This window comes from Bos indicus, chromosome 6, assembly GCF_029378745.1.
Source record: "Bos indicus isolate NIAB-ARS_2022 breed Sahiwal x Tharparkar chromosome 6, NIAB-ARS_B.indTharparkar_mat_pri_1.0, whole genome shotgun sequence".
Classification (NCBI taxonomy): Eukaryota; Metazoa; Chordata; class Mammalia; order Artiodactyla; family Bovidae; genus Bos; species Bos indicus.
Genome location: NC_091765.1, coordinates 29681770 through 29702803, shown reverse-complemented (window position 1 = coordinate 29702803; position 21034 = coordinate 29681770). Strand labels below are relative to the sequence as shown.

General features: G+C 40.8%; 1 protein-coding gene across 2 annotated transcripts in view; it reads right to left on the bottom strand.

Annotated features, from left to right (window-relative positions):
- UNC5C (unc-5 netrin receptor C) overlaps positions 1-8548 on the bottom strand; it is a 426767-nt gene extending 418219 nt beyond the window's left edge. For both annotated transcript variants that reach the window (XM_070790840.1, XM_070790841.1), the window contains exon 1: positions 8050-8548. In XM_070790840.1, coding sequence (XP_070646941.1) covers positions 8050-8173 — 124 coding nt within the window. In that variant the 5' untranslated portion in view covers positions 8174-8548. The remainder of the gene's footprint in view (positions 1-8049) is intronic.
- Positions 8549-21034: the final 12486 nt, after the last annotated feature.

Sequence of the window (21034 nt, the reverse complement as noted above, 5' to 3'; positions counted from 1 at the left end):
TTGAGCATGCCTGTTTTTCCTCAGCTTCTGAGAGCAGTTTCTGAAACAGGCTTCTGTTTTCCACCAAGCTGCATGCTCTGTGGGTGACGTTTGTAACAGGCTAGGAGGAAAATGTCTTAGGCTCTTTCAATCCTTGAATTTGATCCCCAACACATTTAAAAGTTTGTGCTCTCTCATGATCTTATGGAGATACAGAAGAAAGAAGGAAAGTTGCTAAAGAAAATGACAGGTAAGGTAATTACTGTTTTCTCTAGAATGACTCCAAGATTTGCCAAACTTGCCTACTTCCATTGGGTGGCTACAATGTGTATATTTATCAAACTCTTTATTCAATGGAAGATAAAATGAATCATTTTCCCTCAGCAAAAGCTGAATTCAAATGTCAACATATTTCACACAGACATCAGGCTCAAAGTGAAATTGCCATCATTTACTCTGTCTTTCCAATCAAAGTTTTTATTGTGGTAGTAATCTGGCTATTTGGTTTGGATTAGAGACAACACAGGTTTGTGATAATCACATATGATAAAACAACAACAATGCCTTCTTCACTGACCGTCACTTTTAGTTCCTGAAAATGTCAGAGAATACCATTTGTTTAAGAGTAGTCTCTGATTCAGATTTTGAAAGATTTTTTTTAAGGTTTTCAAAATTCCAAAAAGGTAACGGAATCATCTAAAATACTCAATTTGAGTGCAAAAAACAAACTTGCAAATTCAGAGACTAGAATAGTCCCAAACTGCTCCCCTTCACTTTTGCCTGATACCTGGATGTATTTCACTATGCTTGTAATTTATAAGTGGATATTATTATACCACATGCCTATCATAGTGCACTATACTATTGTCTAAGAGAATGTACATTATGAATTATCTTAAAATAGTTATTTTCTGTACAAATGGTCTACTTTACTTCTACATTGCTCTTTCATATTTTATATTATTATGTACACTAATTTTCATGAATTTTGAAAACACCCACATTTCCACTTAAGGACATGTTTACCCTTATAACTGGGCTACAGATGTATTTTAGTGGGCAAGCATTAATGTGTTTTTACTGGAAATGAATATTCATATACAAGATTTTTATTCTGAACAGAGGAAAAAAAACAATAACATTTGAGTTCAGTCAGTCCATGATTAAATAATCAATTAAGACATTGACTAAAATTGAAAAATGTTAGCATTCTTAAATAAACTTGTTTAATGTGCTGAGGGAGTTTCTGTTGTTTCACATTCTTAGTTAGAAGAATAGATAATACACGTTCATCTACATGAGGCATTTTTATGGCTCTCATAATTGCCAAGAAATGAATCTAACCACAGGATCCAAATGACAATGATTAATGAAGACAAAACCCTTATCCTCACAACATTTTAAAATAAATAAGACTGGTAACTCTGGAATGAAATTTGATTAATCAATATCATCTGTTAACAGATGATTATTTGGAGCCCTCATATTTTAAGTAAGAACTCTAAGAAGCACATCAATAAAATGAAGTCTCACCTGTCTCCTCTCTCTCTCATTCCACTACCACACTACGATGAGACATGCTTATTTAATTAGAAAAGGGTATTCCCCGAACACTGGAGTTTTCAGATGTTAAGCTTATACTTTCACTACTTAAAGCACTTTTGAACCACTACCCATTGCTAATAAAAAGGTATACTGACATAAGGACAAATACCAGCATATTTGGCACTTTGAAAGCTTCAGCTCACTTTTCAAATTATAACTTCAATTTAATTAATGTCACAGTAACTTTAACACTATGTGTGAATGACTAGATATGTTTTAAGTATCAGATCTGGAGACATTCTTCTGTGGCTTTCAAAACCTCATTATATAATCCTAAGGGAGCAACTTTTGGGGGGCAGGAACTCTCAAAATGAGAAACCACATTACAACTTTAAACCTGAACTCATTTCAATTGTAAAATTATGATAATATTTTTAATATTATGTTCATAAAGAGTCCAAATATTTACAACATAGTATATGTATTAGGTTTTCATGAAAAGGCAGAAATTCTTCTAAGAGTTCTAATCAGGTAGAGAATGTAAAAAAGTTTACTGTTTTTGAGCTTGTTAGCTCATGAATACTATACAATTTTTGTTATTAAAATCTCTACAAATTTGGAGGTCATAAATATTTAAAATAAGAGAAACTATAAATTATGCAATTATTGGATTCCTTTTTAAAAACTAGAAAAAAAGAAACAGTTTTTTAAATATTGCTCAAGGCAAACTTACTATACTTAAAAAATGTCACATAAAGAATAGCGTTGAGTTTCTCATAGCTTCTATTTTAAACATCCTTGAACTAAGTGATACTGGAACAATACCCAAGGTCTCATATTCATGGAGCTCTCTTCTACAAATCCATAAGCCATCTCTGTCAAAGAAGAGCCCATACATAGCTTTAAGGAGTTAGGTTAAAAGAGAAAAAGAGTGAGAAATTTAGGACTCTCTAACTGCAGACCAGGCAATCCAAAAGTAAAACCGCAATGAAAATACTTTAAGAGAAAGATGTGTTTTAACTCTAAATAACACAAAACTCCCAAAAATGTCTAGTTTTATCTTAAACTTTTGCCAGAAAACAGCATTTACTACAAGCATGAGGGAATTCCCTGGCTGTCCAGTGGTTAGGACTTGGAGCTCTCACTGCTGGGCCCTTAGGTTTGATTGCTGGCTGGAGAACTGATCCCTCAATCCACATGACATGGGGGAAAAAAAAAACTAAACATGAAAAAATGGCATTAACCATTAAACAAATAGAAGTAATTAAGTGTAGCACTTTCAAAATACGTATTATCTAGATTACCCACGTTGTTCTACATTATGATGCTGAAACTTTCTATTGCAAATACAACTTGAATGTATTAAAGTCTTGGTGATTTGCTTTCCCTTGTTTTTCTGTATTTTTGTGTTGTTTTATCATGTATTCCATTATGATTTTTAGATATACACTTGTGTCCATTTTTTTTTAAAAAAAAAACTATCCACATTTACTCAACAGGCTGGTTTTCTCAAAACAGTTATCTGAAAATCTGGAACTTACATGTAATTTTTTAAATAAAAGTATTTATTAAATAAAAGTGTTAATAGATTTATATGCAAGGTTATTTTTCAATATTCATTGTAAAGATAGAAAGTCAAAGAGTGGAGCCAGGGCTCAACAGGCTGTGACTTAACATGGCATTTTTAGAACTGGTATTAGGTTAATTTCCCGGATTGTGTGGAAAGGAATAAATGTGGCTATGAAAAGAGACAGCTTCCCACAGGCTGTTCAAAGAACCGTGCCATGCTCAGGACTCTGCAGCGGGACATTTTGGAGCATTTCCTTAGACAACTCCATTCGTGACTTTGGGGGAAGCAGTGTCCGCAGCAAACCCTACTCTCGGTTCAAAATTATTGAACTTTAATTTCTTTAACTTCTAGATTTCTTTGTCTGTGGTTTACAGAGTTAGAAACCAAAGAATATTGTTGCTCATACTTTTGATGTGTTAATTCATACAGCCCTCATCTGAGTTATAGTTTACCTTATCCCCATTTTACATCTGAGGAAACTGAGGCACAGAGAATCTAAATAACTCACCAGCAGCCACACAGCTAGGAGGTGGAGGCGGCAGTATTATGAGGCAGTTGTAACCACTAAACTAATAGGCAGAATGGGCACACACCACTCACAGCCTCTAACCTGTGCCTCCCCAAAGCCAGACCAATGATATGTTAAACCTAAGTAAGATCTAATAAGACAGTTGCAATGCAAATAGCTTTAAGACCAAACCACTTCCAACCAAACTCCTGCGCTTAACACTGCAACCCTAGCTTGTCCTGTTTACTACTAACACAGGATACATGAATCCAGAAAGTACTATACCTATGTCCACTGTTATATTTCAGAATGCAAATCATAATTCTATGGTTCTGTCTTCCTCGAAGGGTGAAACTGTCTTCTCAACTCCCTAACAAATAGCACACAGTATGGGACATAATAATTGTTCAGAACTGTACTTCTACTACCATACACTATGCAAACAGCTCATGGATTTCTAATTTGAGGCGATGTTAACAGGTTTGTTCCTAACTGCCACAGATGCAAAAGTCAAACTAAAAAAGAAGACATAGGCTAAAAGAGCAAGGCAAGAATTCTGGCTCAAGCCCCATCCCCGCATGCTTCCCCATCATCGTCTTGAAGTGGCTGCCTCCCGTAGTTTTAATGTTTCTTCTGAGAGTGACTCCCTCTGCTGCTCCAGCAAAGCCATGACCTAAATCAGAAAAGTGCTAAAGGCAGTTAGGGCCCTGTGGCTGTTTGCACTAATTGGAGAACCTAGCATATATTAGAGAACAGTTATTTTTAAGTCTCAACAATAATTCTAAATATGCTAAAAGGGTTGGCTAGGAGACCTGGATGCCTCTTCCATGTCCTTAGGAGGGTTGCTTAACAAGGATCTAGTATGAATTCTGATTGTGACAACCAGACTACAACAGGTGACGCTCTAGGGCCCTTTCTTGTTGAACATGGAATCCCCGGGATCCAGAACACAGAAGGCCAGGAAGTCAGTAAATGTTAACAATTTAATGGCTCCTCAAGCTTTGCAAGTACTTGAAAAGTTTGCTCTCTGAAGCCTTTTAAGAATCCCCTAAGCTAGAAGACATGAAATTATTGTTCTAAACAAAGGTAAACTTGCTTACTTTTCCTTACTACAAATTCCAAATGCAAACTTAAGAATTTACTCTGCTCCTGAAACAGAAAAACTATATAGTATACATGTCATGAAAGTCAGTCTTCCATGCCAGTTGTCTGTTTGTACCACACCAATATGCATAAATGCATGAAAGTAATTTTTCCTCTTTTTCTTAGAAGAAGTATATTGTTTAAAAGCATTACAAGTTATCTTACAATAATACAGAATTATCCCAATATAATTAGAGTCCAGTAATTTTTTGTTCTGACTTTGGTGGTGTTAACACTCATAACACTAGTTGGTGCTAGATAAGCAGAATATCAATGCTGTGTAATCCAGGAATAAAATGCATTTCAAGAGGACACTAATTTTGAGGCAAACCACACACACACACACACACACACACACACACACACAGCCTTTTCCTGGTGAAATCTTTCATTCTTGAAAGTCAGAAACACCACAAATTCCCTGGAGCTAGGAGTTCCCAGAAATCTTGAATGAAACAATTAGAACATAGCCAGAAAGGAGAAAGTTGTTGCTTAAAGCCTAAAGACTCTCCCAAGGACCTGTTTAAAATGACTGCTGCCTTTTTTCAAACCACAGTTACAAAATGAGTACACTCACAAATAATATCCATTCTGCCTTTTTATCTTAAACATCTGTTATTTTCTTGGCTGTCTCTGAAGACACGTATTTCCCAAAACTTCCAATTTTCTAGTATCTTTCTAACAACAGAATAAAAAATCTTATCCACATTGTAAAGTGCTTATATTAACTTTCTCATCTTAATTGCATACATAGTTCCATTCATAAAAAGTCGTTTATCTCCATCTTTAAGCCCTCAGCATAAGGAAATCATACCTTGAGGGAGCAACAGCATCTTTTATTTCCCTAGTGATCTAGTCCAAAGAGAGAGGAGAAAAAATAGGAAAAAATTAGAAGGAAAGAAAGGTCTGACTTCCTTATCAAACCATTATAGGAGTGTGATTCTGAGAAGAAAGTGTATTTAATAGTAGTTCAACAGAAAACAGGCTGGAAGAATGGATTAGAGTGATAGTGATGGTAACAGAAAGTAGAGTTTGGTGCTTTCTACATTTCTGACACCTAACAGGAATATCTGGTATCCTGAAATACAGAGGAAGCCAAAGATTAAAAGGGTGGAATAGTGTGTCTCTCAAAGACAAGATTCAGTCTGTCCACCAGGAACTGAAAGAAAAATAATAAACAGAGAAAAACAGCAGTGAAATGCACAAACCCAAAAGAATACATTTAATTGTTCCACTTAAGATCAGAAGAGTTTGTTAAATCCCCAATCTTTGGCTTGCCTGGTCTATGAAATGAAAAAAAGTGTAAGAGGCAAACGCTCAGTCTATCCTGGGCATCTTTTCTTTTAATCGCTTCTCCCCTCTTCTTTCAATATTAATCCACTTACAATCTTCTGTTTGATTATCTTTATTGATCTTTTTTCCTACCCAGTCTTTTTAATTTGGCTGTAGTAAGCTCTCGGCAGGGATCCTATATCTCCCATTTGGCATCTTTGGGGACTTTAACTTGTCCTTTTCCCAAACAGTTCTCTCACTGCCTGGTCCCCCTTCCGTCCCCACCTCCACCCCCACCCTATAGCTTAGTCCTTTGTGCGCCCAATAACAGCAGGCGAATTCCACAGGGAGTCACGCGGCTGATTCCACAACAATTCATCAGGTTGCTCACTTCAACTTGCAAACGCCCCCTCTAAGTACCCTCAGCTGCCGTCCTGAGAACTTCTTCCAATTTCAAGAAACCTACAATAAGTTTATGATTCTCAATGGGGATTCCTTTGTAAAATAGACAGACAGACGAGCTTTAGAAATATGAATAAGAAAACCAGAGCAAAACCTCGGGGATGGTAGGCATCTGGCTAGAAGAGAAGGATTTATGAGCGTGGCTACTTAGCTAGGCAGCAGGAAAATTTACTCCCCGAAGTAGCTATGGCTAATTCACAAAGCCTAACTAATCACTTAGCGCCCCACCCGGGCCACACCAGCCTGCGCCGGGCGCCCGCCTCCACCTCCCACGCCCTCGCCCCCAGCTCCTCCGCAGATCTGCGGGAATGCTGTCGCTAACCTCCGGAGTGTCTGAGCATCTCCCAGGGAGTTGAGGCTCTCGCCGCACCTCCTCTGCTTTCCAAATTTGGAAAGAGTGTAACCGAGATGATAGGATGCCTGGATTACCTCTGAACGCTGCGGAAGCTTCCTCCACCCCCACCCTCATCCCAGAGAAAAGCTGAGCTGCCAGCGCGGAGCCACCGACCACCACAAAACTGGGCGGCAAGACCCAGGGGGGCGCTCGGCTAGGCCAGGAGGTGGAGGGGGGTCAGAGGACCCGAGAGAGACCCCGGAGAGGGGAGTCTTGGCTTTCTCCTTTCAGTCTCTTCCACTCCGCTTGGAAGGGCTCGGAAGGCAGGGATTTGCCTCCATCACCTCAAACTCCGAGCGCAAGAAGAAAACGGCGGTCAGCCTCTGTGCCTCCCCTCCGCCCTTACCCACCCTTAACTCCTGGCTGAGCTCCTCTAGATCCCGGGTGTGCCCAGGACCCCGGCACTTATTTTTTAAAGCTCAGACGCATTAAAATGTCAGTTATAAAGTGGCCGGGTTACCCCCGGGGAGTTTCGGATTTAGTTTGAACGACCAGTCCGTTTCCTCAGAGCTGAGAGGTTTTAAGTTTCTCCGTCGCCGACAAGCAGGGCGACCCGGAGAGGGTACGAGAGCGGGGAGGCGTGCACACCCCGGGCCTGCCGGGGGCTGGGACGCCGTCCTGGTGCCCCGCGAATCTCTACTGCGCCCAGGGCAGCCGCCGAGGGGCACCGGCGTCGGAGGGTCCCCGGCCGCAAGGGACATGTTATCTTAGCTGAGTGCCCTTGGATCTGGCGTCTTCAGAGACTCACTGAAGATCCCGCAAACCCAGACGTGGCACAGCGCGGGGAGCCTCTGCGCATCAGAGAGCATCCGCGGCAGGCCACGCCGCCGCCCGCACCCAGAGTTCCTCCAAACCTCGGTGTGCGCAATGTACGACGACGTGTGAGTGTAGGACAGAAAGTGCAAAAGACACCCCAGGCTCCCACATGCCCAGGGGTAGATGCGTGTCCACACTCCGTGCGTCCCTGGCCCCGCTGTGCCCATCTCGGATGACAGATTAAAAATAATCATGACCAAAGCTTCCTGATTAGTTGGAAAAGTAGAATTTAAAGTGATTTCCAGTTGAGGGAAACGAGGCGAAGTAAGGAAGTCAGGAGAACTGGGGAGAAGGAGAGAAAGGAGGAGGGAAGCCCGAGAACCGAAGAGAGGCGGCCGCGGAGCCGGCGGACCCCCTTACCTTGGGCGGCCGAGCCGGTGCCGCTGGCGCTGAGCAGCGCCAGGGCAGGTAGCACGAGCATCTGCAGCACGTATCCCAGTCCCAGTCCGCAGCGGGCCGCTGTCGCCCGCAGACCTTTCCTCATCGTCGACCGAGGTGTGCCGGGGGGAACCACACACACAGAGGCGCGCCAACAGCCGAGAGCCCCACTGGGCTGCGCCGAGTCGGGGCACCGCGAAGCTGTCTGAAGAAATAATGATCACCGAGCTCCACACTCCACTTTCTCCTAGGGCAGGGGCCAAAAGAGGGTGGGGAGAAGACGCCGAGGAGGAGTTTGCAGGTCCCTCTTTCCCAGCGCCTTCCAAACCAGCGGCTTCGCGAGAGGCTGCTCTGCCCCCACTTGGGAAGTCCGCGGAGGCGCAAGGCGGCCACCTCGTCGCTTCCCTCGGCAGCAGGAGCAGCCGCAGCTCCGCCGCGCGCCGAGCCTGGACTGCTCCCTGGGTCCCCTCGCCTGTGCCGAACACACAGGCACGCGGGGGGCGGGGGGGGGGGGGGCGGAGGGAGAGGAAGAAACAGCGAGAGGAGGGGGCAGCGGAGGGAGGGAGTTGCGCACAGTGAGGCGCTCGCGGCTCCAATTGCAAGGTTCTCCTGCGGGCGGAGAGACTTCCCGGCTGCCGCCGCTGCCGCTGCTGCTGGGTGGCCAGAGAGGGTCACCTCCTAGCGCGGGGCGCACAGGGGCGCGGAGGCGCTGGCCGCGGAGGCGAGGAGGGCCCAACCCAAGTCGATTGAGGGGTAAGAGGCGGCGGGAGCGCGCCCGCTCGCGTTATGTAAGCGGGGAGTGAGGGAACAGCGCGCCCAAAGCCGGAGGTGGAGAGCGGCGGTGGGTTAATCTGCGGAAGCTGAGAAGAGAGGGACCTGAGGAAAGCCGCGGCTCGGGAAAGTGGGAGCGCGCCTGCCTCCCGCGGTGCGCCAGACCTGGACTCCGACAGCGCCGCGGGCGCGCACCAGCCGCTTGGCCGCGTCCAGTGGAGCCCAGCCTGCCGCCTGCCAGCTACACCGCGGGGCCGCCGCCGGAGCCCTACCACCCCGGGCTGGACTCGCCGTACCACTTCAGGTCTCGAAACTGAGTAAGCCGGGCTCGAGCCGCAGGAGCTGAAGTCCTGCGTGCCGGGGAAGAAGGCAGGAAGCTTTTGCAGTGCCCCAGTTCGCTTGGGGTCGTCAACGCCAAGGCAACTCAGACTGCGTTATGCTCTGGGCTTCTCTGTAGTGGAACAGTAACTAAAAGCTCAAGGAAAACTCCTTCTTCAGCAGAGATTTATTTTCGTGCGGCTTGGGCGCTGGCAAGGTTGAGTATGTAAAGCGTGGTGAGATGATACCGGAAAAACTCCCAGAATCAGTGCCCAAGAGAATTTGTAGATACTCACTTAAAGTGATGGTGGAACCTGTGACATGTCTTCCATATTCCTAACGGTGTGTGTAAGGACTCAAACTGCAATGAATTTTTGTTAAGTTTTTACTCAGGAAAGAACTGCCTGGGTAGCTAGGTCGTGGATCCCTGTTGTAATGATGAAGGGGAAATATAAGAACGGGTGGATAAAATAAGGAAAGGCTGGATAAAAGGAAAGTGGATGGATTAAAAGTTCAATACACATTGGCAAACTGACCTTCCAGGAAGAAGAAAACCACTTCCCAAGATTATTACATTTCTAATACTAAATAATACGTTGGGCAAATTTTAAGCTCTTGTTGCCAAGGGGTCAATGTGAAAACACACACACAAGCAGAAAGCTTGTGGTCTGATCTGGCTGTGGTCCTAACTCATTCTGTTATCCTGGACAGGTCAGGTAAACTGCATGTCTCAGTTTCTTCATCTGTGAAATATTTCATTTAGATGGTTTCAGAGTTAACCCCCATCTAAACCTCTAGCCCATAAGGCCTGTCTTGGATAAGTCTGGTAGGTCTGAAAAGGTCATTCTTGGCAAAGACATTGACAAATTGGTCATTTCTTATTTCTGTGGAGGCACAGACTGCCATATTAAAACCACCTCTTTACTCTCTTCAGCTTCCTCTTACCAAGATATTTTGGTAAGAAGATCAGAGGTGCCTGTGTCAGACTGCCTGAGTTTAATTCTTACCGTTTCTTATTTACTAGCCAGAAGATATTGAAAAATAAAGCCTAATGCCTCAGTTTTTTAATCTGCAAAATGGGTCTATTAGCAGTAACTATCTTCTAGGATCTTGTGAGAGATAAATGAGTTAAACATCTGTGAAGTGCCTGACACATTAAATTGTTAGCTATTGTTCTTACCTTTGAGGAACGATTCTCATCAGCTGCATGTTATCTAGACCAGTGCTGTCCAACAGAACATTCTGCAATGAGAAATGTGTTTATGTCTGTGCTTTTCAAAATGGTAGGCATTAGACACATGTGGCTGGTGAGAACTTGCAAGGTAACTAGTGGGAATTTTTTTAATTGCCACATGACTAGGGGCTACCATGTTGGAAAGTTCAGATAGGCCACTCACAATCTGTATTTTGGGGATGTCATCAACAGAAAGGGTTATGATTATATTTCATATTTGTCTATAATTTTTCCAAGAAGAACAGCAGCTTAAATACTAAGAAGCCCCCATATATCCTTATTATATTAACAATCCTCAGAGGTTAAAGCCTCTGTCTGCAATGCAGGAGACCTGGGTTTGATCCCTGGGTTGGGAAGATCCCCTGGAGAAGGAAATGGCAACCCATTCCAGTATTCTTGCCTGGAGAATCCCATTGGATGGAAGAGCCTGGTGGGCTACAGTCCACGGGGTTGCAAAGAGTCAGACACGATTGAGTGACTTCACTTTCAAAGTGTATTTATTCATTTGCAATTTTATTGTCTATCTTTTCTAACTATAATTTAACTCTTTGTAAGGTGGATACTTTGCCTTGTTCACCATTTCATCCCTCGCTCCTAATATAGAACCCAATATATAGTTGATGCTCAATCAGTCTTGATTGATTGATTGCCAAAAAGGGCTCAATAAGGGAGAATTCCCAAGTCTAGTTGGTTAAATAGAATTAAACTGTCACATAATTATATTCGGGTCACTGAAGTGCCCAGTGACAGACTCTGCATAAAATTAATTCTTTGAAAGAAAGTGTAAGAGGTAAGAAGGGGAAAAGTAGTTCAATACTGAAATTAAATCTACAGAGAGCAGGAGAATTGTTTGAGAAATGGTACATAGAGGTGAGGTGAGAAGGAGAAGGAAGAGCTGGTGCACAAGGACAAGGACAGGAAACGTACCAGTAAATCTGTCAGCTTTTCCAAGCAGGTGACTTTCCTATAATCTATAATTGCCAAAGGAACTTGCCTTGTGTATCAACATCCTGCCTAGTTTTTTCTTCATGGAAAAGATGATGCAAGTGTTGCATGTAGGCATCTGGGCTAGACTGCTAACTACTCATTTACTTAGATCTGGGCTCAAATGACACCACTTAGAGATTCCTTCTTTGACCAACTTACCTAAAATAGCACCTACCACATCACCCTTGATTTATTTACCTGTTTTGATTTTCCATATACTTATTTTATAAAACATATATGCCTGTGTTTAAGTATACATAGATATATATGTATTACATATGTGTGTCTGTTGGGTAGTCTCCAATAGAATATATGCTCCTCAAGGGGAGGAATTTTTTCTTAACACTTTCACTGATCTATACCCCGTGCCTAGAAAACTGCCTAGTACATAATAGGTGGTCAATAAACATTTCTTGAATATTGAGTGGATGAATGAGAGCTAATGGATCTTAAAACTATGTCCTCGATTAAAACTTTTTTTTTTTACCCCAAGACAAATTTTCAAATTATTAATAGGGTTTTCCAGCTGTTGAATAAATCAAACTGGGGCAAATTCTCACAAAAATGAATTTAAATATGAGTTTTTCAGGATTGGAATACCACAGGTGTTTAAGGAACAGACATGAAATTCATCTCATTTTGAAAAATAAAAAGCGTCATTTAAATCCATGTACAAGGGCTTCCTTTTTCTTGGCTGCAGTGAGTGGAGAATTAACTCTGGGATAATAAATCCCAGTGACAGGTGCTAATGGGAATTAAGCATGCAAATCCCCCGCATATCCCTCCAGAAATCTACACCGAGAAAAGTATGCTATTTAGCATGTAGGCTGCTTAGTTATAATATTATTTACTGTAAACTAGTATGGAGAAAGCTTCCAGCTTAAGGCTTATGACATAAAAAACAGTGAAAATGTATTTTAATTACAAAAATATTCTCTTTCATTTCACCTTATATGTTTAGGTCTCTGTTTTTTGTATTTTTATATGTTTTTTAAAATGAATCATATCAGAGATATTAACGCAAACACAGAAGAAGGAGGATTTTAGTGAGCTCATCAATAGGATAGTGAGGAGGAAACTCACTGTGAATTGGGAGTTCGTAGGCCTCAGGAAACACCACTGATAGACATCCATTGAGGTGAGACAGGTGGTCCAGATTCAATTGGTTCAGTGCCCCTCTCTGCCTCAGCCATCGAAGAGAATTTGACCTACTGTAAGCCCATACACTCTGGGGGTTTATGCTTTATACTAATTGTATTAGACAAGACCTTTTAGGCTGCAAGTGATAGAAACCCAACTGAAACCACCTTAAGCAAAAAAGATAATTTATGGCTTAACATAACTTACAAGACATAGAAGAAAATATCTACATTAACAATGGCTAACATTTGTCACACACAGTGTGCCAGTCACTGTTCTAAGTTCTTTACATAATCTATCTCATTGAATCCTCAAAATGAGGGTTCAGTTAAAGTACTGTTATTATCTCCATTTTATACAGGAGGAAACAGAGGAGTTAAGTAATTTTTCCAAATCTGATTTCAGGGATCATGTTCTGCATCGAATAATTTAAACACCACCACTCACAGGACTTAGACCTTCCCTAGCATCCCCCAGTCTCTTGGTTCTGCTCTCCTCTGTTTTAGCTTCATTCAAAAGCCCACAGTGTCCATACTGGGAGGTGGCAGTCCCAGGTCTATATTGTCTTTAACATTATCAGTCTCAACACAAAGAGCACTCTCATTCCCATCTAGCTGACAAACTCCCAGAATCATGACCCTGGCCTATTTTGGGACATGTAGCCAAACCTGAGCTAATCATTATGGCCGAGTGATTAGAACATACTTAATGGCAAGATCTAGATCATGTGCTAATTTCTAGGACCTGGGAACTTGGAATGACAGTGGGGAGAAGGGGTTCCCCAAGAGGAAAATCAATGTACTGAGAAGGAATATTAATATGAAAGAGAATGTGCCAAGAGAATGGATGTAGGACAGACAAAATTGCTCTGCCTATTCTGTGGTGTGGAAGGGGAGAACGAGTTCTTCTCCAGGCTTGAGTTTTGTGCCATGACACATCACTGTACCAAATGAAGAGCATTAATTAAGGGGGGCTGAAGAACAGCTTCTAGTAGATTGCTTTTTGCATTAATTGACTGGGAGAATTGAGTACTATTCAATTCAGTTCCATTCAGCTCAATGCAATCCAATTAAAGTTCAACTCAATTTAATTCAGAAAACTTTCACTCAGCCCCTGCTATACTGAGGCACCGTGATTCCAGGATCTCTGATAAAAAAAATTCATGAGTAATGATCCTTGTGTACCAAGGGTTTACAGTCTAACAGGTAATATAGATGAGTAACAAAAGGATTTCACAATAAATACCGAAATGTGGTGGAAATATAAAGATATGAGAAAATCTTAAGGAATCTGAGAAGAAAATTAACCAGAGGGACAACTTAAGCACTTGTGTATCAACACTGCTAACCTGAATACCAATGGTTTATTTATCTTGAACAATAAGAAATCTGGGAGTGGGCCATCAGGGTCACTTTGGACTAAAAGCTGCTTAGTTATGTCCTTTTCATGACTTGGCTTCATGTTTCATAATATGTGCTGTGCATGCTCACAGTTTCTCGATGGGCTGTCCACCTCCAGCCATCATGGTGCACTTTCCAGGCAGGAAGAAGAAGGAACGGCAGGCCTTAGTGGATGCAGCCGGCATAGTCGCCTTCTAAATCACATTCCTGGAAGTGCTCAGCTCAATGAGTTTTCATTTTCTCAATGGCGCTCCTAAAGCAGTCATATGTAGGGGACAAAGAAAGGGGTGTTGTGCATGTTGGCTGGATCATCTATGTTGGTCACAATTCTATTGAAGAGGAGGGATGAGAGGAAGACACAGAGAAATACGTGAAGACAGAAGATGACAGTGTATCTAGAGAATTGTGAGTACATGGAAAGGCACTCTTCTGTCTATAGTTGAGTAAAAGGGAGGAAGTGTTTTCTATTATACTGGTAAATAAAAGGATGGGACAGACTGCATTCTTCAGTCCCCACTAGAGAGTATTTATTGAAAATTTGGAAAGCAGGTAGTCCTGAGATAACATCTTCTCCTCAAGGGCTTTATAGTTGGGGCACAGAGATAATATTTTGAAAAAAAGAAGAAACAAAGCAAATTAAAAAAAAAGGAACCATAACATAAAAGATTGAGAAGAGAGAAAAGAAAGTGAGAAATAGGATACTTTATGGAGTGGTGGCAAGATTCTGAACCAGGAAGTATAGATTTAAGTCTCCATTTATCTAAGTTATTTGTTCAGATTTCCTGCAATTTCTTTGGACTTGAATTTCTTTGTTATAAAAAATAGAAACAATATGAACACATAAAGTGCCCCGAAGATGAAACGTGTATGAAAGTGCTTTGCAATGTGTCTGTACTTAGGACATTATTATGATATATTCTGTATTGTCCATAGTACTTAATTTGAATAATCATCTAAGGAATGGCATCAGTGATGTGGCTCTCCATACATGAGCCGCACCTTCTCAGTGAAACCTTGGAGCTGTTCTCAGTAGCATCCTCACTTTTGCCACATCACACATCCCATTACTAAAATCCACCCAAATCTGCTACTGATACCTCCTGGAGACCCACCTCATTATCTCCAATCCCACAGGCATGTTCCTAGTGGTCTCTCCTAGTTATTTCCTTAGTAGCTAGTCTGTTCTCATATTCCAACCCAGCTCTCCAGACACTCCAGAATGACCTTGTAAAATGCAAATCCATACTTTTACTGTCCTAAAAACTTGTTCATTCCTCATTATCTTAGGCCCCCTTTCCCAAAGTCCATTACAAGGAACTCCTGTTCTTTAAAAAGGAGTTCTGGAATAAAGATAGTGTGCTAGACTGCACTGTTCAGATTTTTGCTCCTTGTCTATTAACAGGCTTGCTTTTGCCTTTGAAGTCCCACCCACCACAGTGGGATGGACTTCTCTACCTCACTGGTGGCAGCTTAGCCACGGGACTGGCTTTTCCCAATGAATGTGGGCAGGTGCTACAGAGTGCCAGTTCCTTCTATTGCATACTTCTACTCACTTTGATGCACTCCTGCCACGAGTCATGGGAAGAACATTCCCCAGGTAGCCACCACTCAAAGTGAATGAGAGACCCATGAAGTGAGCTATAGCCTGCAGCTCGGGACCTGCAGCTCGGGACCTGAGTCCAGCCTAGTTTACCTAACATGTGGCAGGCCCAATCACCCATAAGCAAGACTTTAAAAAAAAAAAAATCAAAAGCTTGTAGATTTCACCCCAACTTCTCAAGTGATTTTTTTATGCAGCATTATCACAGCAAGAGGTGCCTGATAAACATAGTGGGAGAAATCATGTCCTCACATTAAGTTAAAGATAAATCAGGTGGTAATCCCCTCTGTTGGGCTAATAAGCTAGTAGAAAATAAGACAGAATAGAGAACAAAATAGGGTGACTCTAAGAAGTACAGCGGAAGAGGTACAGAAACATAGCTATGATAGGTGAGAGGAAAGAGGACTTCAGATTGAAATGACTAGTGCATTAAATGAGAGCACATTGGGCCTGGGCCTTGAAGGATAAATAGCATTTATGTTTGTGAAGTTGGAAAGGATAGCATCTCAGGCAGAAGAAACAGCTGGGGCAAGAAGAGGAAAGAAGAGTACAGCATGGATGTCAAATATGGACCAGCTTTGTTTGGAGTCCAGAAAGCATTGTGCTTAATATAATTACTAATTATAATTTTATTTTACTTTTTTTACTTTTTTAAATTTTTTAATTATTTATTTTACTAATTATAATTTTAAAAATTCTTACACTTAACATTTTTGAACACATTAGTCTGACATCTTATATATTTTGTTACAAATTACAATATGAAATCTTTTATATTTTGTTACATATTTTGTTATATATTTTGTTACAAATTACAATATGAAGTAGGTATTATTAATATCTTTACTATGCTGCTGCTAAGTCACTTCAGTTGTGTCCGACTCTGTGCAACCCCATAGACGGCAGCCCACCAGGCTCCCCCGTCCCTGGGATTCTCCAGGCAAGAACACTGGAGTGGGTTGCCATTTCCTTCTCCAATGCATGAAAGTGAAAAGTGAAAGTGAAGTCGCTCAGTCGTGCCCGACCCTCAGCGACCCCATGGACTACAGCCTTCCAGGCTCCTCCATCCATGGGATTTTCCAGGCAAGAGTACTGGAGTGGGTTGCCATTGCTATAAGCGTGGTTAAAGAAGTCAAGGATTAGAGGAGGCAAGTAACTGGTGTACTTAAATTGGGATCTGAACTTTAGTTTGTCTGAAAGAAAGAGAAAGTGATTCATTTGTGTCTGACTCTTTGCAACCCCGTGAACTGTAGTCCATGGAATTCTCGGGGCCAGAATACTGCAGTGTGTAGCCTTTCTCTTCTCCAGGGGATCTTCCCAACCCAGGGATTGATTGAACCCAGGTCTCCCAAACCGCAGGTGGATTCTTGACCAGCTGAGCCTCTTGTCTGGAGGCAGGCAAATACAGCAAGGTAAATTTGAACAGTAAGGTAGGACTGATGTTTGTAGATTGCTAGGTGGTCTATTCCACATTATGCCTATGCCATTACAGGGCTTCCTAGGTGGCGCTAGTAGTAAAGATCCCACTTGTCAATGCAGGAGACATAAGAGATATGAGTTTGATCCCTGAGTTGTAAAGATCTCTTGGAGTAGGAAATGACAACCCACACCAGTATTCTTGTCTGGAAAAATTCCATGGACCCAGGAGTCTGGAACTACAGTCCATGGGGTCAAGAAGAGTCAGGATTAGTTAAATACAATTCTAGATTTTCCATCATCTTGAACACTGTGCAAATAATGTTACCTTATCTGATCAGTAAACTGATGTGAAAACTTTAGGAAGTTCAGATCAACTGCTCTCTTCATGAAAAAGCACATATAAATCCTATTGTAAAATTACATCTATGCATTATATTCCACATTTATAAAATAGAGAAGAACTCATAGAGGCATTCTTAAAACCAAAATTACCAAAACATTCTGATTTATCAAAAAAATTACCTTGATTACATGAACATTTTTAATAGAAAAAGTTGCCATGGAAGGATCTTTTTTTTCTTTGTAGTTCACACAACTAAACTGTTAGAAGTCTGCTCCTTTATATGTGGGAATTCTAGGAATATTATTTTTATTGAAACACCTAAATTTTCTATAAACCAATCAGAATTGAGTTTTATCTTAAAAGATCTTTTAAAGGGCTTTGGGCAATGATGAGATGCTAGCATGATCACATCTTGCATTAATGTGCAAAATGAATTTAAGTGGGAAGAGTCATGGAGTCTTTTCCAGTCATTGAAATGGAAAGCAGTGAAAGCCTGAACATAACAAGTAACAGACAGAAGAGGGGATGTTCAGTTGGGATGGTGGGTTACTAATTCCAGAACACAGGATGACAACTTTGTATCATTAAATATTCATGGTATAATTAAGAATAAACTATGTAATCCCCAAAAGCCACTTGCAATAGTAAACTATCCTCAATTTAATTAAAGGCATTAAAGAATTAGAAATAAGATTTAAAGGGTGAGAGGGACACATTAATTTCTTAAGACTACTTGTGCTCATTGGGGCTTGAGGTGGTTTGTTCAAGAATATTGTAATGATTCACTAACATTTTGATTATATAACAAGATTTTATTCATAGTCCCTAATACTGAGCCTGGCACAGAAAAAGTAGTCAGTAGACATTTAAGAATAAATGAATAACAATTATAAAAAAACTTTAAAAATATACAACCTAAATCAGTTATTATGTACTAGAGATTTTTACTGTCAGTTTTTTCCTGAATTTATTTATGGTTTCATTGATATAAATTTCTTGTGCTTTATTTTATAGAAACATACTATAAATTGTGGTCTAGAATTCAGCCCACAAAATCAAAATCATGTTCATCATGCTTCATATATGGAAAACAATGATATTACAGCATATGTAATTCTACCAAAAATTTTTTTTAATCTTTTAAAAATATTTTACATTACTTTTGGCTGCCCTGGGTCTTTGTTGCAGTACTTGGGTCCTTCAGGCTGCACACAGGCTTTCTCTAGTTGTGGTGAGCAGGGCTCCTCTAGTTGCTCATGGCCCTCACCCCTCTTGTTGTGGAGCGTGGACTCCAGAGCATGTGGGCTTCGTTAGTCATGGTGCAGGCTGAGTTGCCCCATGGCATGTGGGATCTTAGTTCCTAGACCAGGGATCAAACCTCTGACCCTAGCATTGGCAGGTGGATTCTTAACCACTGGGCCACCAGGGAAATCTCTCTACCAAATTTTTTTTTTAATCATTTCTGATTAAATCAGACAAAAAGCAAAACATTTGATCCTTGTTTTCATGGTATAAATAAAGAAAATGAGGACAAAAAGAAATTTCTAAGTTCATTTCGTGCCATTTCCAACCACAGTCTTCAATGAAGCTACTCGTTGAACTTCATGTTTAGTTTCAATTGGAGATAGGAGCATTTCATATTCTTTAAGAAGTTGCATTAGTTCTAACTAGCCTCATGCTGATCATCGTTTTTTGGCTAACAGATTATATTACAAGGAGTAAAAAAGGAATACTTTTTTTCTGATAAATTGAGGACAAAAAGAAATTCAGGGAAAGAAATAAGCACTAAAATAATTCAAGTAAGAATTTTCCAGAAGCATTTTAAACAGAACTATGTGAAACAGAAATTTACAAGACTGAGATGAATAGTGAGGAAGCAACCAAGATTCAGACCATTCAGACCATGTGATTACCCACGTGGGCCACCAGATGGCCCCGCTGGCCGAGACCAGCCTGGTGGTGTAAACTAGAATTCAGTGGGCAAGCCAGCATTAAGATTTATGAGAATATTATAAATGAAGCACTCTTAAGAATAAAGGTCTTGCAATTATTTGCTTGTTTATTTACATGCAGTCCTTCTCTAGATTCTGAACTTCTCAAGAAGAATTTTTCCCAATGTAATAATATTTGAATCATCATCATCTACCCAATGCCTATCAGAAGACCCTAAGAGGGATTACATAATGAAAGAAAAATCTAACAATGCATAAATTATAGAATAATTTGTGTGCATTTTAATTTAATATATGCTTTTTTTTTTTTTGTATTTGCTATTTTATTTCTTGTTTGGACAAGAAAGATCTTTTGATTATTATTCCCAAAGGTAAATTACTCCTTACATTTTTTATAATAGTGAGATCAAAAGGGACCTCGTTCTTTATAGATTTTCTTTTGTCTGTGGAAAAGTCTTCAAAATACAAGGAGGCATTTTACAGGCAATGACTTACTTTTCATTTTATTGACCACTCAAACTGAAGGCTACAAAGTGTGCTGGTTATAGATTGCATGCGTGCTAAGTCACTTCAGTTGTGTCCGACTCTTTGCGACGCTCTGGACCATAGTCTGCTAGGCTCCTCTGTCCATGGGATTCTCCAGGCAAGAATACTGGAATGGGTTGCCATGTCCTCCTCCAGGGATCCAGGGGATCTTCCTGACCCAGAGATCGAACCCACATCTCTTATGTCTCCTGCACTGGCAGGCAGGTTCTTTACCACTAGTGCCACCTGGGGAGCCCCATTTATAAATTAGGAGGAATCTATTGAGCAAATTTGTGATTATAGGAGATAGGCCAAGTAACTTGAATAAAATCCATTTAAATATCTGAGAACACTAAAATTTCTCAGGAATATTTAGAAGATTTCAATTGAATTTGAAGAATATTTCAATGAAGAAAAATTTCAAAATATTGAAAAATATTTGAGGAGGGGTGTTAGCATCTGGAGCCTGGTATGGTAACCGTACTTCTGCCTCCATAGCCTTGCTGTGGCCAACGTTCATTACCCTAGGAATTGAGCCTCTTGTCTGGTCACAGCCCATAAGCTGGCAAATTCAAGTCTGCATTTTCTGATGACCTTCCACTACTTGAAATTTCCTTCCTCACAAAGAGACCAACTGTTCAAATTCTAGCTCAGATGCTACTGCAAGCATCAAGCTTCCCCCAAGCGCTACAGTTGGAAGTACCCAGCCCTTCTCTGATGTCCACATGTATTTGTATTACCTTCTACTGATATCCCAACAAACATATAGTTTTCTTTCACTAATTTACATGGCCTGTATGATTCAAGTTTGGGTCTCAAACACCTTTGGACTCATTAACAACAGCTAACTTGTTGGTTTATGTATAATAAAGGCTAATAGTTTTATTTATATGTTAAAGAACTCTTCTGTTTTGCCTTTTCATGAACAGAATAGTCCTTCCTGTTATCTCAAGGCACTCATTAATCTGAGGAAGAGGAGGAAGGTGCAGGAAATAGGCATACCTTTGGATAGAGCAGAAATTCATATGGGAAACAATTCATATTTAGTTTCTGAACACCTGAACACCGAGACATTTCTATGTCTGTAACCAAACAATTGAATTTTAAATCAGCTTCTATAGTGTAGAGAAGATGCTACTACTATATAAGATTGAGGCTATCAAACTTGCTGGTTTATTTAGAGGATATAATATGGGGAAGTGAAAAAAAAAACAAAACTAGAAATTCAAATCTTACCTAGTCTATTTTCAGATCGTATAGCAAAAAGAGTAAGGAAGA